Source organism: Phalangium opilio, unplaced genomic scaffold (assembly GCF_054372755.1).
Source record: "Phalangium opilio isolate 3A_F unplaced genomic scaffold, DU_Popi_V2 ptg000082l_1, whole genome shotgun sequence".
NCBI lineage: Eukaryota > Metazoa > Arthropoda > Arachnida > Opiliones > Phalangiidae > Phalangium > Phalangium opilio.
In genome coordinates, this window is record NW_028324189.1 from 2917756 (window position 1) to 2942608 (window position 24853).

At 36.4% G+C, this 24853-nt stretch overlaps 2 protein-coding genes across 4 annotated transcripts; one reads left to right on the forward strand and one right to left on the reverse strand.

Moving 5' to 3' along the window:
• Positions 1-434: 434 nt before the first annotated feature.
• On the reverse strand, positions 435-2111 carry LOC149650921 (tRNA (guanine(37)-N(1))-methyltransferase-like). Its single transcript, XM_089847644.1, has 2 exons — positions 1867-2111; positions 435-1725 (listed from the first exon to the last, which is right to left on the reverse strand). The coding sequence occupies exon 2, from the start codon at positions 1706-1708 to the stop codon at positions 443-445; it is 1266 nt and encodes a 421-aa protein (XP_089703770.1). The 5' UTR covers positions 1709-1725; positions 1867-2111; the 3' UTR covers positions 435-442.
• LOC149650922 (uncharacterized) lies at positions 1031-24217 on the forward strand. 3 transcript variants are annotated; one of them, XM_089847640.1, is made up of 9 exons: positions 1031-1171; positions 9746-10501; positions 19734-19823; positions 19914-20062; positions 20498-20567; positions 20647-20783; positions 20858-21022; positions 21106-21174; positions 22980-24217. In XM_089847640.1, the coding sequence occupies exons 2-9, from the start codon at positions 9830-9832 to the stop codon at positions 23368-23370; spliced, it is 1743 nt and encodes a 580-aa protein (XP_089703766.1). In that variant the 5' UTR covers positions 1031-1171; positions 9746-9829; the 3' UTR covers positions 23371-24217. The 3 variants fall into 3 exon arrangements, with proteins under 3 accessions (XP_089703766.1, XP_089703769.1, XP_089703767.1); XM_089847643.1 differs by lacking the exon at positions 1031-1171 and adding an exon at positions 2218-2352; XM_089847641.1 differs by lacking the exon at positions 1031-1171 and adding an exon at positions 4589-4857.
• Positions 24218-24853: the final 636 nt, after the last annotated feature.

Sequence of the window (24853 nt, forward strand, 5' to 3'; positions counted from 1 at the left end):
CATTTAAATCTACAGGTTTATTTAATTGGTGTTTTTTATCTTTTGAAGTCTTTGTTGTACCTTTGACTAGTGAAGTACTTGTACTCTTAATATCTTTCAATTCTTTATCTAATGACTCCACTACATCCTTGTTTTTTAAATTTAACTGAAATTAATTAATTAATTAAACTCAACTTTAATTATTTTATCTTCTTGGATAAGTTAAATTAAATTAAAATAATTCACTTTAAATTAAACTTACCTTTTTTAAATTAGTTATAACTGGCTTGGCTTTCTTGGCCTTCTTTTGAAATGAAGGTGTCGTAGACTTTTTATTCTTCTTGTTTAATGACCCTTTTGTTGAACTTGAATTTCCTTGATTCTTTACTTTTCCCATATTGTTACTAGAAGGGGGGGGGGGGGGGGAAATGTTAATTAAAATGTATTAAACTTAATTGAGAAGTTAAACTTTAAGCTTTTTTATTGGTGGTTCAGAATTATTACAACAATCTTTATTAATTAAAACTTGTTTTGGCAAATTAAAAGAAACCCTTATCATTTCTTTATTGGGTGCAACATTTCTGACATGAACAATTTCTAAAACTTCGTCTTTAGTTAATTTAGAACCTAAATTATCCTCAACCAGTTTTGTGGCTTGTCCAAAATTTGTAGCATCTTTTATAAAGCAATAGGAATGAATTTGTACATTTAATTTATCTATATTTAAATCAGGAATAAGTCCCTTAAATGAAGTTAAAAATTCAACACCTGTAGCGGGTAAATTCATAACTATGTGTATGTTACATTCACTTTGAGTCAGTTCCTTTAATTTGGGCCCAATTATTGATGTTATAAAATCACTCGCATTTAAATTAAACGAATTAAAGTTTTTAATATTAACTTTGTTCAGTTTAACATTATGACATAACCATTTGTAAGATTCTGGATTTAAATCATTTGCATAAACTACGCAATTTTTCTTGGCAGCTGGAATGGCAAATGGACCAACTCCGCAAAAAACGTCAAAAACAATGTCACCAGCTTTTATTTTTGCAACAATTCGCGAGTGTTCAGTGGATAATCTCGGATTCCAATACACAGTTGCAAAATCAAACTCAAAAGTGATTCCATTCTCCTTAACTTTAACTATCGTTTCCGGATCTCCGGCTAGTACCTCCATTTGGAAATTACGGTAAGTGGAATCTATTGTGTTAATTTTGTTAACTATGGTACGAACTCTCGGAGTTTTGTCCAATAAAACTTGTGCTATTATTTTTTTATATTCTTCGTGGTGATTTCTTAAATTTAAATGTAAGATGTGTCCAATTAGGCTAAATCCAGATACAGTAGGCAAATCTGGTGGTATTATAGCCCGTAAAATGTCTTCGGTTTTCCAGTTTTCATATTGCACTGTTATTTCTTTTTGACTTAGTTCGTTAATGTCCACTCCTAACTTAGCTAAATTTTCACAATCTTCACTTGTCATTACTGAAAGGGACTTTTCTGGGTTCAATAATACTATTTTACGATCGGAATTTTCTTCATTTTGAACGGGTTTAATTTTTTCTAATTTTAACATAAATGGTTTTAATAGTTTAGTGACATTTTGTATATTAGATGTTGTAGTTTTAACATAGGGTATGCTAAGTTTAGTATCGAATGCGCTTTTGTCCAAAACTTTCATATTTTGTACAACTTTTGAGGGAATTACAATTTTTCCAACCTCCATTGTCGGTTTAATTAGGCCTAGATAATTGGGGAATTTATTTCGAAATAATTTTGCCAGTACTTTGAACTTTAATAACATTTAAGGCCAAGGCTTAACTAAAATGAGCCGACTATCCAATACTTTGACCTTAATTATAACTTAAGTTTCGATAAACTTACCGAATTGGTAATATAAAACTGTTATCTGTCAACAAAGTCTTAATTAACTTTAATTAAGATTAAATTTGGCGCCGAAATATAAAGTGCGTAGACTTGGTGAGCCAATTTTGGTTGTAGAACACGTGAAGGGCGCGCTAGCAGACGAGCGAAAGGGCCACTCTGGCTCAGTTCTGTTCGGTTCATACTTTGTTGGAGGCAGTGTTTCATGTTGTGAAAGGGCGCGCTAGCAGACGAGCGAAAGGGCCACTCTGGCTCAGTTCTGTTCGGTTCAAATTTTGTTGGAGGCAGTGTTTCAAACTGAAAATAAAATTTTGTGGCTGCTGCCATCTCTCGGGTATAACCGCAAGGTTTTCAAAAATTGCGCAAAATTATTACGAAAGCTGAGTAGTTGAATATGCAAAGTAGTTCGGAACTTCGGAGAACAATAGAAACAAAGTAAATATCGCAGAAAAAATCAATTTTAATGGTTCATCCCTGGATTTATGGGTAAATATTAGCTAAAGCATGTTTTGTATTTATTATAGTATCGTAATATAATAGAAAAAACACTATAAAACACATCGGGCGAGCTTTATTTTCAAGGTCTACCACTGTCTGTACATCAAAAACTTGTACCTGTAGTCATTTGATATTTTTAGCTAATACATTATAGCAGAATATAATGAAATTTATCACGGTTAAAAAAATAGTTTTTCGTGAAGATTGTATGGATAGGCTTCCTGAATAATTTAAAACCATTAAAGCTCGATTCATCGCCCGTTTTGACATAATTTAAAAGTCAATAAATTAACGTAATCGGTTTAAAACGTGATAATGGCCTCATAATGACTTTGACCAGCAGCAGCAGTACCGTTTTTGCATTTGACTAAATACTTAGGCCTCAAATTATACAACGATATGTTAAAGAAAAGATGCACCTGACGCGAATGTAGGTTTAATGCACGCTACAAAAGGGGGGAGGGGGGACCCTTATGTAAAACCACGCTAAACGCTTCGCGGTCAAAGGTGTCGGCCTCTTTTGAAAATTTTCAGCTTATACCAAAATTTGTAGCCTAGTACATAGAAATATTTTTCGTATGCTGCCAAATGTAGTGGGGTTTTTTTTTTCTTTTTTTTTTTTTGTTGGAAGGGCGTGTCAAACTTAAAATTTCGGTTGAAGGGTGGGGGGGAGGTAGTCGCACTAACGCGTTGTTTTCTAAGGATGACGAATATTTAAATGACCAAAGCGGATAAACATCAACAAAAGCTTAAAACTTACCTCTTCGTCCAAGCGAAAACTAGGCTTTGCAATAGTAACACCCTACCAGGGTAATTTTAGGCCATTTCCTCTATAATTCTGTCCTCCCAAAACGCTAATGGACCGATATTTTTAACCCAAAAACATATGGGATTCCAGCAAAGCCGATTTTAAATCCCTATCCTAAGTTTCTCCATGCTTAAATCTACCAAATGAAGTCAAACACTCGTATTATTCTTAACCAGTATTTCTACGTCCCATAATTTTAGGCCTAAACAGGGACAATTGAAATGGTTACATCCCATGTCCGTGTTTGGAAAAGGACACTCTTTTATACCTAAAATAGACCCATACAAGTTTTATTTCAGTAACCCCCTCAGGCTTCTGGTGTTGTTTCGCGCTGTGGTAGCTTTATTTATGTATAGACTTTAATTCAAAAGGCCCCCCCTGTACAGGCTGGCAGGGGGTACCGATAGACATAGAAGAGAGGGACGTCTGAGAGCTTCAGGATCTATTCTCCTATCCATTGGGGTTGGTTGGTACTTAGAGGAGGGAGGTGAGATGGAGTAGTTATTGCTATACCCATGAGGAAGCCTCTGTACGGCAACGAAGTCCTCCCAGGCCCCAGCATCCGCGTTGGGCGTTTTGGTGGGGTCGTGCATTTGGAAAAGGTCTATAGAGCTATTTCAGTGGGGGAAAAATTTCGTCTGCTACGAAAATTGGGCCTGCCTTTGAGTGTAGAGGGCGGCCATTTTGTGAGGGTTTCTCTATGGGCAAATAGCATTGGTGACGTAGCCATTACCCCCTCTGAAATAGCTCTATAGTGTCTTAAAAAGAGAAAACAATCTCCTACCAAATGTAGGGACGTTCGCAAGGTACTCTGGCAGGGTTCATACAAACCTGGAAAACCTGGAAAAATCAGGGAAATAAATAGTTGACAAAAACCTCATGGAAAATTCAGGGAAATTTCGAATTTTTAGTAAAATGCAGGGAAATCAGGGAAATTTGCGTCAAACAGGGGCCGACTAATTTAGCAAGATGTTCGTGAACATACCCTTCATAGGATTAACATTACACTATACTTTGGAGGCTCGTAACTCTGGTTCTACTAGAGATACGGGGATGTCGTTTGAGTATGTTATAGTCCAATTTGTCCCCCATCCAACAATACTAAGAACTTAGGGCTACGACAAACAGGGGCCGAGTAATTAAGCAAAACGTAACCAAACAACCACCCTCCATAGGAGTAGCGTTACACTAAACTTTGGAGGCTCGTAACTCTGCAAAATTCAGGGAAGTATGTGAGGAAAAACCTGGAAATCTCACTGAAATTTGTATGAACCCTGTAGACTGATAGACTTATTGCAGCACACGGACCACAAACATGACTACTCCATCTCTATTCTTTCCTCCAGGGTTGGTATTAGGAGCGTGCCATCGGTCACGCAAGATCCGTTTAGGAGGTTTTTTTGGGGGAGGATGAAAAGATCATTTATATTTGTATTCTGGAAGCCGCGGAGCAGAGTAGGAGGGATTTACACTGATCCTAGGTCACCCAAACCCAAAAACCAAACCATACCATTGAGGCCTCGTCCATTTTGGGTAATTTCTCACCACCCCCTATAGGATCGAAAACGTATATTTTTAGGAAGTGACTTTATTTTTCGTGGTTCATTCAAATAGTTAAGTTCGGTTATACTGACTGTAGTCCGTACATTATATTTTTACCATTTTTGGGCTCAGTTGAATTCATGGTAAGTAATTTGAATAATTATACTTATGAAGAACGATTTCACTGGCAAAAGTTGATTACTTTGTGTTTCTTTCTTTTTGGATGTAGAAGGGCTGAGACTCTTTAGACGTTAATTATTCGTATTATATTTACATCTTAACTTAGCTTATAATTTTGGTATTAAATTTGTTAAGGAAATTAGATATCTCCCGCTAATTTCTAAGCGTAGGAATTTTTGAAGGACACCCAGGTCTTTTTCCCGGCTGCATTTTAATAGCGTATCATTTGGCGAGCGATGATTTTAGTTTGAAATCTAACGTGTCTAGAGATTCAGACTGGTTTTGTGGGCTTGCGTCTCGTGATTGTAGGCCTATAGATTGTTTGGTTTTATAATATTTCCTCTTTTACGCGACTTGTTTAAAGTTTTAAAGTTATATAACATCTAAACATTATTTTAGTCGGAAGTTTGTTGAATAAATTTTATCACATTCATTCAAAGCATTATTTGAATCGAACCCAAACCTAGAACCTGTACAATAGTTTAAATTAAAGGGGGTTTTATGGCGGTTCCCCAATGTTGCCAGGCGGTTGGTTAGTCAAGAGTTTGCAGAAAGAAAGGCTAGCAGTTCAGTTTGACTCTGTTCTTGACTCACTTAGTGGGCCTGACAACACTGCGCTGAAGTTTAAGCCTAGAGAAGGGAGAGGAATTTTAGTTAAAGGCAGTCTGTTAATATTTTTGGCTCACAAGTTGCTCCTGAGCTGTTAAGTACAAAATGTCAACTTTCAGGGCAATGTTTACTTCTTATCAGGTGACTATATATCACGTGGAAGAAACAAAAACTTAACCTTGATTATCTAGTTCGAATTTTAAAGATCTCTTATCTCGTGTCTTGATGGGATTAATCGGATCCTTCTTTGTTTGATTATAACTTAAACCAACATTGACACTAAACTCATCTTTAATCTGCTTCAGACAACCTAGAGATAGCGGGGGTTCCTACCTTCAATTGCAGTGCAAACTAGATTGAACATACTTCCTTCCTTAGATGTTCTAACTGCAATATCCGGAATTATTTCTCTAGTATACATTTGTATTAGCTGTTTCTGACGGGGCCAAATTTGATAAGGAGTATTACATTCGATACGGGGTATTTTTACATAATCAATGATTAATTTTAAAAAAACAACGAAAACGTATCACCTCTTTATCCCCTATTGTGGAGGAATATTACAACATAATTCCGACAAACCGGGTTTCCTTTTGATATTAACTGTTGTAACGTAATCTTAGCCCCTTTTTTGGTTAAATCTACGATTAAATCAGATTCGTATAGACGGTTTAGAGTATAACCAGGTCGCGAAAATGTTTCTAAAAGATATAAAAGTTTAATTTACTGTACATTAGATTGAAGCGAGATTTGAGATTAGTAGTAAGTGTTTTCTTATAATATAAAAATTTTGGTGTTTTTATTATCTGGACGAGTGGGATTTTTCTGGAACTAAAAATAAGAGTGATAGTGGGTGAATGTGGAACGAATTTATTTAATTTTAATTTAAATTAGTATATTTTTGTTATTTTCGGATGTTTTTTTTAGTATTTTTAGTTTATTTTATTATTATTAAGTGCTCGGTTTTAATTTTTAATTTTGTTATTTAGTAAAACCAAGAAGCGATATCTAGTTTATTAGGGAGAAGGTATAAGATGTCCAAGTAATCGCGCGCCATAGTCCCAGTCCCCCTTTCAAATAAAAGGAGGCCGGGCTATTTCGCCTCTCCTCAGTCGGAAAATACGTAATTTTCGTCGCGCTGACGTGAGTTTTCAAGAACAAATGAGATGCTGGTTGTAATTTAGAGGCGGGGATTAACTCCGGACCTACGTTTGGACGGTTTATACCTTCTCCCTAGTAAACTATAGATATCGCTTCTAGGTAACACTATACAAATACTATAAACCATATAAACCTGTATATATTAGTAGACTTAACTCTTAATTGAGCTGCGTAGAAAAACAAACAATTAAATTCTATGTCCTAATTGGAGGTTGATGTTTTATAAGGAACATAGTTTCCGCCTCATTTATAGCAACCCCTTCCAGTTAATAGTCAGCGTATAATCTAAAATCTTGAGCGTAAATTGATATTTAATGTCAAAAGAAATGATAAATTAGTTGATTAGAAAAATTTTCCTCATCCAGCTGTCTTTTAGATTTAGTATACGTGTTCATACGCTCTCCTTTATGGAATAACATACTCAATAACTATTGTTTCGTGAAGTACGTGCGGTAATATAGACCCCATAACTTCGGTACGGTTGTCATAAGTTCATAAGATATATTCCTACCATAAGTTTGTCACTGGTTACAAACTGGAGCTTGTTAATTAATTTATGAAGTGAGGGAGGTAGTCAAGGTCATAGATTTTAGGTAAAACGAATACGCCTGGTGAGGCGCTGTCAAATTAAGGCTTAGTAAGTTCAGACTAAATAGGACCTAGATCGAAGTCCTGCATGCAAAATTAACCATGCACCGAGTGTAGTACTTCAATTCTCGCTTGTCGTTTAGCTATAACTAGCTCGAGCTGTAAGTCTCTCAGTAGCATTACGAAGTATAGGACGTGTCATACTTATGGAATATATCTTATAAACTTATGCTGTACGGTTAATTATGTCAATTTGAAATCAACCATGCGTCCAGTGAGGAACATTATGGCCAGATCGTTTTAAGTTTGAAATTTTTGGTGTTATGCTTTTGGAAATCAACCTTTATAGGAAAACTTTTTGGGGGAGGTAATGGTGGTTGTATACCATAGATTGTGGTATCAGGTATCATCAGGTTTTTCGTCAAAAAACTTTGAAACGTTGGGTCGAGTGTTGTGTGCTCAAATGGATAAAAAAGTTTTGACATGGTACTGTATCTTTCATTTTTTTGTTGTTTCGAGATTTAAAAATCCGGCCATAAGATTATTAGGACTCGTTAGATTATGCTTGTTTGGCCCTGAAGCGGTGTTAGACATTTTATAATAGAGTTAAATTTGATCATGAATATTGAAGGTTATTCGTGTTTCAGAGAAAACATGAAAATGTTAGGTAATTGCGTAAACTCATAAGATATGTTTCATAAGTTTGTCGCTGGTTACAAACTGGAGCTTGTTAATTTATGAAGTGATAACGTAGGTACGTCATAGAGTCGAGGTAAAGCGAATACGCCTGATGAGGCGCTGTCAAATTAAGGCTTAGTACAGAAGCCCTGCATGCAAAATTAACCACCGAGTGTAGGACTTCAATTCTCGCTTATGTCGTTCCTGCAGTGAACTAGTTATCTCGAGATGTAAGTCTCTCAGTAGCACTACGAAGTATATTAAGTGTCATACTTATCATGTAGATATCTTGTAAACTTATGGTAATTTTAAATTGAAACAAAATCTGTTGTGGTTGGTTAGTGGCCCTTACAATATTCTTGGATGAATTGAATAAATTCGGGTGACGCCATGTTCCTTTTATATAAAATTTATAGCAGGTTTTATATTCAAGAAAAAAAATCTTAAACCCAAAAACCAAGATTCCGGTAGCCTATAGAATGATCCTATCTAACTCGTCTCGATTTCTCGATCGAGTCACGAGTGTAGTGGATGTATTTTTCATCATCCGAACTTTTACATGGGACCCTTAAGAAGTTTAAAACTGTTTTTACGTAATAGAAGGTTGTCAGTATATTCTAGAATCGTCGTACGGTTTTCTTATGAAATACTATGATTGCAAAATGATCAATCAGTCTTGTTGGACTTTTTCTGTGAGTGATGTTTTCTCGATCTAGGGGCCTAGTTTTCCCCGATATTGTATTTATTTATTTTTCATTTTTATTATATTTTTTTGGGGGGTAACGATTTATTACAGATTTAGACACTATGTATCGTATTTTTTAGCTGTGTTTGTTACGGTTAAAGATTTCGATATACTTTGTACAAATGTGTTTTTAAAAGCTGTTAAGTTTAAGTTACGACTTAGTAGTGAGTGGCACATGGTTTTAATGATATAGCTTTGAGTTGGAATTTTTTTTGTTATTGTAAGATTTGGTTGATTAATTTGCATTGGGAATAATATCTTAATATTATAGTATATGCATATATTATTTGCATATAGTGTAAAATTTGCATTAATTTAAGGAGTATGTAAAGATTTGGTCCCTGCAAATATAAACGTTTGTATAGATATCATGAGTTTATAAGATATGTTCCTTCCATAAGTTTGTCACTGGTAACTTAGAAACTGGAGCTTCTCATGAAGTGAATGAGGTAGGTCATAGATTCGAGGTAAAGCGAATACGCCTGGTGAGGCGCTGTCAAATTAAGGCTTAGTACAGACTAAATAGTACCTAGATGGAAGTCCTGCATGCAAAATTAACCACCGAGTGTAGGAGTTCAATTCTCGCTTGTCGTTCCTGAACTAGTTATCTCGAGCTGTAAGCCTCTAGTATTACGAAGTATATAGGTAGTGTCAAACTTATGGATTATATCTTATAAACTTATGATAATATACTACAGTTAATTTCACAAGTCAAGTAGTCTATTTCCCTTCCCATTGGAGTTTGTATCGGCCTAATTTTCCCATAATGCAAACGGTTCCAAATCTCTCTCAGAGAAGATCGTATCAACAATAACTTCACCTTTGAACTTAAACATTGAAAGTATAAATTTTTCCTTTCCCAATTTACAATAAATAACTTTTATAAGTTTCTGGATGTAGACACGGTTTTTTAAAGCTCCAATCGAACTATCGAAGTAGTTATAAACTTTAACTTTAAAATAAAACTTGTATCGCTTGAGGCCAAGGAAATTTAAAAAAAAAAAAAAAAGAAATTTTTTTATTATAAAATTCTTCTTTTTACCCGTACGTGTATCTTTTGTATTTTACAGAACCAGTAAACTTTACAAAGGTTCTTTAAAAAATTACAAGTAAAACAACTTAGAACTAGAAGTACTTGTAAAACCCCCATAAAAATGAATGAGAACTCCAGGGGAGCCGTGCCACCGGCTCAAAGTCAAGCGAGTTCAGAATCAGAGGAGAATACCAAGTCCAAAAGTACCAATACGGTGATGGTCACTGAAAAAGATGATTCCTCAACATCCGTTAGTTCATCCGTTTCCGCCGTGGGTTATGACGACTATTCCTCCGAAGCGGAGTTATCAGTGTTGAGTATTCCCGCGCAGGTGTCTTCTTCACCTGATTCATTGGCTTCGACTCCGTCACCCCCGCCAAGACAAAAGCACCAACGGGACCAACACCAACACCATCCCGCGAACGCCAACGCGTCCTTCGACGAAATTAAAACTGAAACCGCGGAGTCAGCCGACGAAGTCTCTTCGTCCTTATCCGAGCGCGAGCAAGAAGCAGAACGAGGCAGCTTGTCGCAACCAGAGATGGGACAACTATTCAGTCGTGCCGGACGAGCTCGCGTTCGCTCGTCTCAATCGAGTAACGTTATCTATGGTGTGTCATCCAGTGCTAGCGTGGACAGTGTCGGTATTGATGGACTGGTCTTGTCCTGCTTCGACCCCGATGGTGGTGGTGGTGGTGGGGGCGGCGCGTCATCTGACCCGGAACCAAATGGACCGGAATACAGGGTACCAATTGTTGGATACGAAATTAACGAGGAACGTGCTAGGTTCACGGTGAGTTTAAACCAATCAACTCTTCTCCTTCTTACTTTAAATTCGATTACTGCATGTTTACTTGATTTGATTCTAACATACATGACCTTTTGGGTTATCGCTTGAAACCTTGCGTAATTATGGTAATTTTGACGGCATAAACGTCTGAAATCTAATAACAGATAATTGTTTTACGCTGTTAATAAGTTAATTTAACTTCTATGAAGAGATTCTATTAATCTAATAGGTCCTACAGCAGTTAAAATGTAGTGTTTAGCCACCAGACAAAAAGTGTTCATGTCAACTGTCAAATTTTATTTATTTAACTTCACCTTTAAGCGAGTTAAATCGAATTAAGTCATAAAACTGGATTATTTAATCAAGGAATTAAATCTATAATCTATCCCCCACCGACCTTTTAATCTACTTCAACGTTTAAAATATTAACAAATAGGTTATCGTAAGTTTTAATGACGTAGTGGTTTTTTAAAAAAAAATATTATGTTATGTTTTATTATCTCAACTTGGCAATAATAGTAATTCGAGATTGCTGCTGCGTGTTTTGAGATAAGTCGCGGAAGTTAGTGTGAAATATTCAATTATAGAGATGCAACTGTACTGTTTACTTCTACAGCAGGATCCGTGTAAGTTGTCGTATTTATGCTATATGGTTAATTATCGTTTTGAATGAGAATTTTCGCGCGGTTTTTCATTTGTAGGTCACGTTACGTATATAGGTGCGATTATTTAATTTTATTTTATGAAATCTCTGGGAAATATTTTAAAATTTGAGGTTAAAGGGCAGGTGTGACGTAAAACAGCTTTTTTATATATGTATAGGCAATTTGAAGGTTCAAAATGACACCGTTATGCGAAATTTGACCGTAAAGTTTTTAGGCCTAATTAAAAATATAAATATTTCTAAATTTCTTCGTAAATTTTCTGGTTTTGGACAATTAATTTGAGTTTACTGGTGTTATTACGAAGGCGTTTTTAAGGTCTAGAGCTAGTCTTAAGTAATCGGTCGTTAATCAAATCATAAATTAGTTAATTTTTTTAAAAAAAAATATTTTAGTGAAGATTGGAATTTGTTTTTGTACAATATTTCAAAGTTACGATGCCTTCCTTCTTTAAAACCTGTTATGTATATAAATTTTGATTAATTATACATGTGTTTTAAGCAAGGTGCTGCTTTTAACAAGTTTTAGATTGAATTGCGGATTTGGTTTTGGTTTAGCTTCAAAGGGAAACTAACCCGTCGGTGTCATGTAGTCTAGCATATATATTTATAATACGGAAAGATTCAACTAAGAAGTGATATCTAGTTTATTAGGGAGAAGGTATAAATTCGCCACAATTATACCAGCTTTATCTCCAGTCCAAACGTATAGTAGGTCCGGAGTTAATCCCCGCCTCTAAATTACAATCAGCATCTCATTGGTTCTTGAAAACTCACGTCAGCGCGGCGACGCGAATGACGAAAATTACTTTGTATTTTTCGACTGAGGAGAGGCGAAATAGCCCGGCCTCCTTTTACGTCCCCCCCTTGTATTTTGAAAGGGGGACTGGGACTATGGTGCGCGAATACTTAGGCATCTTATACCTTCTCCCTAGTAAACTAGATATCGCTTCTTGGTGTAGAAAGATTTAACTGAACATAAGTAGTTGAACTTCCCTTTAAGTTGGTATTAATATTTATGGATGTCATACGGAGATGTGACTCAAATTATTGCGTTGTCGGATATGTCTATACATGCATGCATACAGGGTCAATAATATCTGTCGCTACAATAAAAGGTGATTGGCCCGCTATATTATTTCTAAATAGATAGCTTCCTGTTGTCGCTAAATTTGTTTAACATATAGATGAGCTAACCTATCCTATCACATCGCGTTATGTTATTTTTTTAAACCCTTAAATCCATGATGTCATATTTTAAAATACGAAAAAGGTTACATCCAATCAAAAAAACCATCCTTACACATTAAATCCGTCATCAGGCATTATCTAGGGAGCGTTTTTAAATTAGATTAAATTATTAACTTAAATTCAATTAAATTTATATATATTTATGCATTATTACGAGGACCTAGATTGAAAAACTAAATTTAAAATTAAATATGATAGTTTAAGTTCCGTGCTATTTCTGTGGTAATTTAGTTTAAAAAAAAAGTTAGTTTTTTTTTAAAACAACAGATCGCATATTTTTTTTTTTTTGGTAGAGAAATATTATAAAATATATGTATTTTTTATATTACAGTTATTTATATGTATAAATATAGAAACTTGACCATTTTTTTTGTTGTTTTAGATTGGCAGTTGTTTTTATTATCCTTGTATTGAAAGTAACAGAGAGTATAACCCCCTCATTTTCGTTCCGATTCGTGTAATGTGGGTCAAGAAATAAGTGTTAAAGAAAACCTTGTTCGAATGAATTCTTTATTGTAGGAAGGAGATTGAAAGAAACCGCTTTTTATTAATATACTTCCCTATTAATTAAAAACAATTTAACGCTATGCTAGATTAGATTCGCGAAAGTGTTTTATTTCGATTTCACACCAGCTTTTTGTTTTTATTAGAGGGAGGGACTCGGGGAGAATGACGCGGTCGGTTGTTGTACAGTCCTACGTTCAAGGATATTTTAGGTTTACCATTTTTTTACCTTGGTTTTTTGGATTTTTTAAGTTGAAATATTTGGTTAAATATGCTATTAGTGATGCCCTAAACGATGGTCCGGAAATTTTATCTTTCAGATATAATGTGTTTAGTAGGAATTAAATTATTTTGGTTTGTTGTACGCTAATGTTATTTCTATGGGCGTACATAAAATTCAGAAAGTCATTTTTTCTCGAAAATGGCTCGGTTTATTTGAATCAAAATTTGTTGAAATATGCTCTGACTCAAATCTCCGGTTGTAAATAAGATGGTTCCTTGCAACACGCTTCATTTAATAGACCAAAATGTCCTCTTTAAACTAGTGTTCTCGAATTTTCCCTAATCGCAAAGCATTCTCCCCAAAAGCTGTCCCAAATAAATCGATAAAGCAATCAGAAAACCGAATATTTCCATAATTTTCAAATTCATTTTGTCAAATCTCCGGTTGTAAATAAGATGGTTTCTTGCAACAGGCTTCATTTAATAGACCAAAATGTCCTCTTTAAACTAGTGTTCTCGAATTTTCCCTAATCGCAAAGCATTCTCCCCAAAAGCTGTAACAAATAAATCAATAAAGCAATCAGAAAAACGAATATTTCCATAATTTTCAAATTCCTTTTGTCAAATCTCCGGTTGTAAATAAGATGGCTCCTTGCAACACGCTTCATTTAATAGACCAAAATGTCCTCTTTAAACTAGTGTTCTCGAATTTTCCCTAATTGCAAAGCATTCTCCCCAAAAGCTGTCCCAAATAAGTCAATAAAGCAATCAGAAAACCGAATATTTCCATAATTTTCAAATTCCTTTTGTCAAATCTCCGGTTGTAAATAAGATGGTTTCTTGCAACAGGCTTCATTTAATAGACCAAAATGTCCTCTTTAAACTAGTGTTCTCGAATTTTCCCTAATCGCAAAGCATTCTCCCCAAAAGCTGTAACAAATAAATCAATAAAGCAATCAGAAAAACGAATATTTCCATAATTTTCAAATTCCTTTTGTCAAATCTCCGGTTGTAAATAAGATGGCTCCTTGCAACACGCTTCATTTAATAGACCAAAATGTCCTCTTTAAACTAGTGTTCTCGAATTTTCCCTAATTGCAAAGCATTCTCCCCAAAAGCTGTCCCAAATAAGTCAATAAAGCAATCAGAAAACCGAATATTTCCATAATTTTCAAATTCCTTTTGTCAAATCTCCGGTTGTAAATAAGATGGTTTCTTGCAACAGGCTTCATTTAATAGACCAAAATGTCCTCTTTAAACTAGTGTTCTCGAATTTTCCCTAATCGCAAAGCATTCTCCCCAAAAGCTGTAACAAATAAATCAATAAAGCAATCAGAGAAACGAATATTTCCATAATTTTCAAATTCCTTTTGTCAAATCTCCGGTTGTAAATAAGATGGCTCCTTGCAACACGCTTCATTTAATAGACCAAAATGTCCTCTTTAAACTAGTGTTCTCGGATTTTCCCTAATCGCAAAGCATTCTCCCTAAAAGCTGTAACAAATAAATCAATAAAGCAATCAGAGAAACGAATATTTCCATAATTTTCAAATTCCTTTTGTCAAATCTCCGGTTGTAAATAAGATGGCTCCTTGCAACACGCTTCATTTAATAGACCAAAATGTCCTCTTTAAACTAGTGTTCTCGAATTTTCCCTAATCGCAAAGCATTCTCCCTAAAAGCTGTAACAAATAAATCAATAAAGCAATCAGAGAAACGAATATTTCCATAATTTTCAAATTCCTTTTGTCAAATCTCCGGTTGTAAATAAGATGGTTCCTTGCAACATGCTTCATTTAATAGACCAAAATGTCCTCTTTAAACTAGTGTTCTCGAATTTTCCCTAATCGCAAAGCATTCTCCCTAAAAGCTGTAACAAATAAATCGATAAAGCAATCAGAAAACCGAATATTTCCATAATTTTCAAATTCCTTTTGTCAAATCTCCGGTTGTAAATAAGATGGCTCCTTGCAACACGCTTCATTTAATAGACCAAAATGTCCTCTTTAAACTAGTGTTCTCGAATTTTCCCTAATCGCAAAGCATTCTCCCTAAAAGCTGTCCCAAATAAATCGATAAAGCAATCAGAAAACCGAATATTTCCATAATTTTCAAATTCCTTTTGTCAAATCTCCGGTTGTAAATAAGATGGCTCCTTGCAACACGCTTCATTTAATAGACCAAAATGTCCTCTTTAAACTAGTGTTCTCGAATTTTCCCTAATCGCAAAGCATTCTCCCCAAAAGCTGTCCCAAATAAGTCAATAAAGCAATCAGAAAACCGAATATTTCCATAATTTTCAAATTCCTTTTGTCAAATCTCCGGTTGTAAATAAGATGGTTCCTTGCAACATGCTTCATTTAATAGACCAAAATGTCCTCTTTAAACTAGTGTTCTCGAATTTTCCCTAATCGCAAAGCATTCTCCCTAAAAGCTGTAACAAATAAATCGATAAAGCAATCAGAAAACCGAATATTTCCATAATTTTCAAATTCCTTTTGTCAAATCTCCGGTTGTAAATAAGATGGCTCCTTGCAACACGCTTCATTTAATAGACCAAAATGTCCTCTTTAAACTAGTGTTCTCGAATTTTCCCTAATCGCAAAGCATTCTCCCTAAAAGCTGTCCCAAATAAATCGATAAAGCAATCAGAAAACCGAATATTTCCATAATTTTCAAATTCCTTTTGTCAAATCTCCGGTTGTAAATAAGATGGCTCCTTGCAACACGCTTCATTTAATAGACCAAAATGTCCTCTTTAAACTAGTGTTCTCGAATTTTCCCTAATCGCAAAGCATTCTCCCCAAAAGCTGTCCCAAATAAGTCAATAAAGCAATCAGAAAACCGAATATTTCCATAATTTTCAAATTCCTTTTGTCAAATCTCCGGTTGTAAATAAGATGGCTCCTTGCAACCCGCTTCATTTAATAGACCAAAATGTCCTCTTTAAACTAGTGTTCTCGAATTTTCCCTAATCGCAAAGCATTCTCCCTAAAAGCTGTAACAAATAAATCAATAAAGCAATCAGAGAAACGAATATTTCCATAATTTTCAAATTCCTTTTGTCAAATCTCCGGTTGTAAATAAGATGGTTCCTTGCAACACGCTTCATTTAATAGACCAAAATGTCCTCTTTAAACTAGTGTTCTCGAATTTTCCCTAATCGCAAAGCATTCTCCCTAAAAGCTGTAACAAATAAATCGATAAAGCAATCAGAAAACCGAATATTTCCATAATTTTCAAATTCCTTTTGTCAAATCTCCGGTTGTAAATAAGATGGTTCCTTGCAACATGCTTCATTAAATAGACCAAAATGTCCTCTTTAAACTAGTGTTCTCGATTTTTCCCTAATCGCAAAGCATTCTCCCTAAAAGCTGTCCCAAATAAATCGATAAAGCAATCAGAAAACCGAATATTTCCATAATTTTCAAATTCCTTTTGTCAAATCTCCGGTTGTAAATAAGATGGTTCCTTGCAACATGCTTCATTAAATAGACCAAAATGTCCTCTTTAAACTAGTGTTCTCGATTTTTCCCTAATCGCAAAGCATTCTCCCTAAAAGCTGTCCCAAATAAATCGATAAAGCAATCAGAAAACCGAATATTTCCATAATTTTCAAATTCCTTTTGTCAAATCTCCGGTTGTAAATAAGATGGTTCCTTGCAACATGCTTCATTAAATAGACCAAAATGTCCTCTTTAAACTAGTGTTCTCGATTTTTCCCTAATCGCAAAGCATTCTCCCTAAAAGCTGTCCCAAATAAATCGATAAAGCAATCAGAAAACCGAATATTTCCATAATTTTCAAATTCCTTTTGTCAAATCTCCGGTTGTAAATAAGATGGTTCCTTGCAACATGCTTCATTAAATAGACCAAAATGTCCTCTTTAAACTAGTGTTCTCGATTTTTCCCTAATCGCAAAGCATTCTCCCTAAAAGCTGTCCCAAATAAATCGATAAAGCAATCAGAAAACCGAATATTTCCATAATTTTCAAATTCCTTTTGTCAAATCTCCGGTTGTAAATAAGATGGTTCCTTGCAACATGCTTCATTAAATAGACCAAAATGTCCTCTTTAAACTAGTGTTCTCGATTTTTCCCTAATCGCAAAGCATTCTCCCTAAAAGCTGTCCCAAATAAATCGATAAAGCAATCAGAAAACCGAATATTTCCATAATTTTCAAATTCCTTTTGTCAAATCTCCGGTTGTAAATAAGATGGTTCCTTGCAACATGCTTCATTAAATAGACCAAAATGTCCTCTTTAAACTAGTGTTCTCGATTTTTCCCTAATCGCAAAGCATTCTCCCTAAAAGCTGTCCCAAATAAATCGATAAAGCAATCAGAAAACCGAATATTTCCATAATTTTCAAATTCCTTTTGTCAAATCTCCGGTTGTAAATAAGATGGTTCCTTGCAACATGCTTCATTAAATAGACCAAAATGTCCTCTTTAAACTAGTGTTCTCGATTTTTCCCTAATCGCAAAGCATTCTCCCTAAAAGCTGTCCCAAATAAATCGATAAAGCAATCAGAAAACCGAATATTTCCATAATTTTCAAATTCCTTTTGTCAAATCTCCGGTTGTAAATAAGATGGTTCCTTGCAACATGCTTCATTAAATAGACCAAAATGTCCTCTTTAAACTAGTGTTCTCGAATTTTCCCTAATCGCAAAGCATTCTCCCCAAAAGCTGTCCCAAATAAATCAATAAAGCAATCAGAAAACCGAATATTTCCATAATTTTCAAATTCCTTTTGTCAAATCTCCGGTTGTAAATAAGATGGCTCCTTGCAACACGCTTCATTTAATAGACCAAAATGTCCTCTTTAAACTAGTGTTCTCGAATTTTCCCTAATCGCAAAGCATTCTCCCCAAAAGCTGTCCCAAATAAATCAATAAAGCAATCAGAAAACCGAATATTTCCATAATTTTCAAATTCCTTTAGTCAAATCTCCGGTTGTAAATAAGATGGTTCCTTGCAACACGCTTCATTTAATAGACCAAAATGTCCTCTTTAAACTAGTGTTCTCGAATTTTCCCTAATCGCAAAGCATTCTCCCCAAAAGCTGTCCCAGATAAATCAATAAAGCAATCAGAAAACCGAATATTTCCATAATTTTCAAATTCCTTTTGTCAAATCTCCGGTTGTAAATAAGATGGCTCCTTGCAACACGCTTCATTTAATAGACCAAAATGTCCTCTTTAAACTAGTGTTCTCGAATTTTCCCTAATTGCAAAGCATTCTCCCGAAAACTGTCCCAAATAAATCAATAAAGCAAAATTTTCATAAATTTGATGCTAAACTATACGAAAACTTCGACTAAGTCAAAAATATAGGATATTATAGGACCTTTCATGAAATTATAGGATAATATAGGACTGGTTCAAAAATATATGAATTATAGGACAGTTGGGCTCCCTGTCTGAATCATGTCCTAAACGGTGGTGTAAATGACGTATCTATCAGAAATTTAGTTTGTGAGAAATCAATTATTTTAGGTTTGTTGTACGCCAATGTTATTTCTATGGGCGTACATAAAAGTCAAAAAGTCACTTTTCTCGAAAATGGCTCGGTTTATAGGTATGAAAATTGGATGAAATATGCTCCTAATCATGCCCTAAACGGTGGTATAAATGATGTATCAATTAGATATTTAATTCTTGAGAAATTAATTAATTTAGATTTGATTTGTTATACGCCAATGTTATTTCAATCGGTGGAAAAAGAAATAATTTAAGTATTTCGTATCTTCATTCTCCCTTTAATTTAATTAAATTTGTCACTTTCCCTTAAAGGCATTAGGCGTATTTCCCTTTTGTTTTCAAGTGTGGGGTACCTTGAAGGTGTTTTTCACTTAATTTCAACGTGTGCTTTGGCATATGCCATAAAGACTCAAAAGAACATCCCTGGCGTGGTGAAAAATGTTTAGCATCCTACAGAAGTTTTTGCGTGGTTATTTACTTTCTAATAACGTTTTGTCCCCAATCCCCATTTTTCACTTAAATTGTGTGGAATCCCACGATATTTTTAGTCATCCTGCTTAACTTTGGAACTCCCTTTTGGGTTAATCATTTATTGTATGTAACTCCCTTCTTCCAAACAATTTCTTTTAGGCAATAAAATTGTCCCTGATATTGTCGTCATGCTTGAGAAAAATTGAATAGGATTTAAACAAAATCAAGAGAATTACTATGAATAAATATAATTATGTTATTTATTCTTCTTAGAATGTCTTAAGACTCTAGGCCTACCTTGAAACTTTTCGCTCCCTCAATTTTAATCTGAAACACCCGTAAAAAGTACGTGTATCGAAATGAAAAATCATTTCTGACTTTGAGCTGTTTTACAAGCTAATTAGGGGAACTTGGTGTTAGAATTTTCAAGGACATCTTTAACTCTATCTGATTTTCAATTAAACTGAAATAATTGATTGATTATGGCAGATAATTTAATTTCATTGCAATATTGCGGTTATTAATACCCTTATTTTAAACCGAGACAGAAAATTTAACAGACCAAGATAATAAATCATTAAATAATATTTCAAATAATCTTAAAATTGATAATTATTGTTTTATTTATTATTTCTTTGAAAGATATACAAAGTTCAAGTGGAACATTCCACCACATGTAGACGTTGGTTTGTTTTCAGACGTTACACTGATTTTGCAAGACTTAATAAAAAAGTACTTGGGCTTCATTAACTATCTATAAATATTTAAATTTCTTTCTAAGTTATAAATAATTAAAATATTTGCTTTATTTTTGAAACGTAGCTCAAAACTTTATTCCCCAATTTAAAATTCACAATACCACCTAAAAGGTGGTTTGGTGATAATTTTGACACAGCATTTCTTGAAGATCGTGTAAACGGACTTCAATCTTTTGTAAATAGTCTAATGATGAATGAAGAAGTAATGAAAAGGTATTGCATATTAAGAACAAGAAGCGATATCTAGTTTATTAGGGAGAAGGTGTAAGATGCCTAAGTATTCGCGCGCCATAGTCCCAGTCCCCCTTTCAAAATATAAGGGGGGGACGTAAAAGGAGGAGACCGGACTATTTCGCTACACTTTCCTCAGTCGGAAAATGACTGTAATTTTCGTCATTCTCGTCGCGCTGACGTGAGTTTTCAAGAACCAATGAGATGCTGGTTGTAATTTAGAGGCGGCGGGGATTAACTCCGGACAGGCTATACGTTTGGACTGGAGATAAAGCTAGAAATTTGGCGAATTTATACCTTCTCCCTAGTAAACTAGATATCCCTTCTTGTTAAGAATTAAAAAAATGTACTCTGCCATTTTAATTATGAGCTATTAGAATGTAGTTATTAATTTTATTTTAAATTTGTTTCGTATAGTCATCCTGTAAAGGAATTTTTTTGTATGGATGACCCACCTGGTCCTGATGATGGTTTTGAAGAAAGCAGGGTAATTAACCCTTATTTCTAATTATTTTTACACCAATTATATTTAATTAAACAATTAAAACTGTCTGTTATGTTAATAGGCATTATGCGAAAGTTTAGAAGAAACCATTATTGAAATGCAGCGTATACGCAGGGAAAAAGATAAAGAGGTGGAACTTCTTAAAGGAGAAGTTTCCATGCTCAAAACTCAAATGAAAATGCTTGTGAAATCACTTAGGTAACGTATGTTCAATGTTCAGTTTTTGACTTGGGAAATATTTATAATTCTTTTTTTTTCTTCCGATGTTATAGAATGGAGTGTACAATTACGTCATCCGTTTTGAGTCGACTTCAGAAAGCTCAAGATATAAGCGCCTCTAGAGAAAGTATTTGCAGCTCCGAAGCTTCAGGGTGTAAATATTCCAGTCTTCATAATATCATTCGTGATCACTCATTCAACGTTACCTTTGTAGATATGTAAGATTATTTTATATTAATTAATTTTAATTAAGATCACGGTTATAGTTAAAGAATTTTATTTTATTATTATGTCTATGTAGTATGGAAAAATCATTAGGAACCCTAGGTCTATCGAACTCTGCTAGCAGTTTGGGGTCAATTATTGAAAGGTAAAAATATTTTAAATTTATTGTTATTAGAGGTGCGTGAGTCCTAATTTTTAGGTTACGATCAGTCCAAGTGCGAGTAGTGAAAAACTGGACTCGCCTAGTCTAATTTCTCAGTATTCGCGAGCAAATTTCTAGAAAAACAGGTTTTGATTCGCCAGTACTCGGAGTTGGACTCGCCGGCGATTCGTGAGTACTCGGACTCGGACTCGCCGGCGATTCGCGAGTACTCGGAGTCGGACTCGCCGGCGATTCACGAGTACTCGGACTCGGACTCGGACTCGCCGGCGATTCAAGAGGACTCGGACTCGCCGGCGATTCGCCAGGACTCTGACTCGGACTCGCCGGCGATTCGCCAGGACTCTGACTCGGACTCGCCGGCGATTCGCCAGGACTCGGACTCGGACTCGCCGGCGATTCGCCAGGACTCGGACTCGCCGGCGATTCGCGAGTACTCGGACTCGGACTCGCCGGCGATTCGCGAGTACTCGGACTCGAACAGGCCGGCGATTCGCCAGTACTCGGACTCGCCGGCGATTCGCCAGGACTCTGACTCGGACTCGCCGGCGATTCGCCAGGACTCGGACTCGGACTCGGACTCGCCGGCGATTCGCCAGGACTCTGACTCGGACTCGCCGGCGATTCGCCAGGACTCTGACTCGGACTCGCCGGCGATTCGCCAGGACTCGGACTCGGACTCGCCGGCGATTCGCCAGGACTCGGACTCGCCGGCGATTCGCGAGTACTCGGACTCGGACTCGGACTCGCCGGCGATTCAAGAGGACTCGGACTCGCCGGCGATTCGCCAGGACTCTGACTCGGACTCGCCGGCGATTCGCCAGGACTCGGACTCGGACTCGCCGGCGATTCGCCAGGACTCTGACTCGGACTCGCCGGCGATTCGCCAGGACTCGGACTCGCCGGCGATTCGCCAGGACTCGGACTCGCCGGCGATTCGCGAGTACTCGGACTCGGACTCGCCGGCGATTCGCGAGTACTCGGACTCGAACAGGCCGGCGATTCGCCAGTACTCGGACTCGAACAGGCCGGCGATTCGCCAGTACTCGGACTCGAACAGGCCGGCGATTCGCCAGTACTCGGACTCGAACAGGCCGGCGATTCACGAGTACTCGGACTCGGACTCGGACTCGCCGGCGATTCAAGAGGACTCGGACTCGCCGGCGATTCGCCAGGACTCTGACTCGGACTCGCCGGCGATTCGCCAGGACTCGGACTCGGACTCGCCGGCGATTCGCCAGGACTCTGACTCGGACTCGCCGGCGATTCGCCAGGACTCGGACTCGCCGGCGATTCGCCAGGACTCGGACTCGCCGGCGATTCGCGAGTACTCGGACTCGGACTCGCCGGCGATTCGCGAGTACTCGGACTCGAACAGGCCGGCGATTCGCCAGTACTCGGACTCGAACAGGCCGGCGATTCGCCAGTACTCGGACTCGAACAGGCCGGCGATTCGCCAGTACTCGGACTCGAACAGGCCGGCGATTCGCCAGTACTCGGACTCGAACAGGCCGGCGATTCGCCAGTACTCGGACTCGAACAGGCCGGCGATTCGCCAGTACTCGGACTCGAACAGGCCGGCGATTCGCCAGTACTCGGACTCGAACAGGCCGGCGATTCGCCAGTACTCGGACTCGAACAGGCCGGCGATTCGCCAGTACTCGGACTCGAACAGGCCGGCGATTCGCCAGTACTCGGACTCGAACAGGCCGGCGATTCGCCAGTACTCGGACTCGGACAGGGCGGCGATTATTATCGCGGATTTAATAAATCTCCATAAAATATTATAGTTGCAACGCGACTGAGGGGATTGTTGATGCCTCAAATAGCGCCACTCAGGAGGAATCTACCTCATTACCTGGCGCTGTTAAAATTCCAGTTACCGTCCACGCTACCATGGTGGAAAATATCTCTCGATCAACCGGTGATGGTAGCACGGGTTCGAGCGAGAGATTACCACCAGTTGGTGGTATAAACGAAACCGTGCCAATCGAAATGGCGCGATCAACTGAATCTAAAAACAATAACGATGACAATGTTACTGTACCTAAACTGAACAGTCCACCGTTGAAATCTCTAATTGAGGAAAATTGTCCGGTAAATAGTAGCACGCCTAAAAAATTCGTATCCGAGAACACGATGGTTCTTAACGGAGTTACTAATATCACCTTAGAGGCTTAAACTAAAATATAAATTAAATGAAATGTTAAAGGGAGGGTGAAGTAGAAAATCAATTGATTTTTTTATCGATTCTTCTACTAATTTTAAGACCAGTCTGCATAGTGAAACATTCAGGAAATACCAGCTTCGAATGATTTTAAAATTATTTCAAATTAGGTTCAGATTTTAAGGATAATTTTAAATAAGCCCCTCCGACCAATCACGTAACGCCCTGCCTTTTTGTTAACAAAATTCTCGTGGCACGCATGTTACGTGTTGAATGAAATTTATCACGAGATTTGATAAAATTAGGCGCGCGACGTGACAATCGTGGCGCGAGACATGGAGCATGCGTGCCACGAGAATTTTGTTAACAAAAAGGCAGGGCGTTACGCGATTGGTCGGAGGGGCTTATTTAAAATTATCCTTAAAATCTGAACCTAATTTGAAATAATTTTAAAATCATTCGGAGCTGGTATTTCCTGAATGTTTCACTATGCAGACTGGTCTTATAATTAGTAGAAGAATCGATAAAAAATCACTTGATTTTCTACTTCACCCTCCCTTTAATTATATTTATTATAGATGGCTAGCTGTGCCTTATGAGAAATTCAGGTCATCTTCATGAGCATTTGTTTGTTTGTTTAAGTGTTTAATTGTTACGTTAAACTCGTGTTTTAATAAAAAAAAAATAATAATTAGCTTATCAATTCTTAGGTTAATTGTAAATAACTTTATTATTATTATAAATCTCAGAGCTTTTGCGTGCGGAGTAAAAGGAACTCTTGTCATTCTTTTGCAGTGAGAATTCTCAGTTGTTTAAGATAATTTCAACTTGTTTAAATAAAATTGCTTAGATATTAATTAATTGATAGATTTATTTATTTATTTATTGTTAATTGGGAATGAAGTCTGAAGTCCCTAGCTGTTGTCTACTCGGAATAAATTCTTTATTATTCAAAATAGAGTAGAGCCATTTCAGAGAAGCTGTAGTGTGAATGACGTCATCCATGCTATTTGCCTTGCCCAAGGTATCACACATTGCCACGCACTGTCAAAGGTAAGTCCCTGACGTTTTACCTTGGCTCTGACGTCACAATTGAAATAGTTCTATAAATAATTAAAACTTACGTCCACAAAAACATTATAGAAGATATGATCAAATTAAGTTTCATTATTCTAGAGTATATGAAATTAAAGTAATTATTTAAAGTAATTTAGATACTTAATTATAGGCTACAATAAAAATTTATTTAATTATAAATCAGGGAGCCCACTCTTAAATTTAAATTCCTTATAGGAAAAATAGGAATTTTTTTCCGGAATTATAGGATTTTATAGGAGAAAAAATCACGTGTTTTTATAGGAAAATATATGGATAAAAATGCTCGTATATAATACAATTTTGGGGCTTAAACTATGTAGAAAAATCTCAAAAAAGAACAAAAATAACTAATTGGATTTTACTTTGAAAATTCAGAAGAACTTAATTAAATTAAAATAT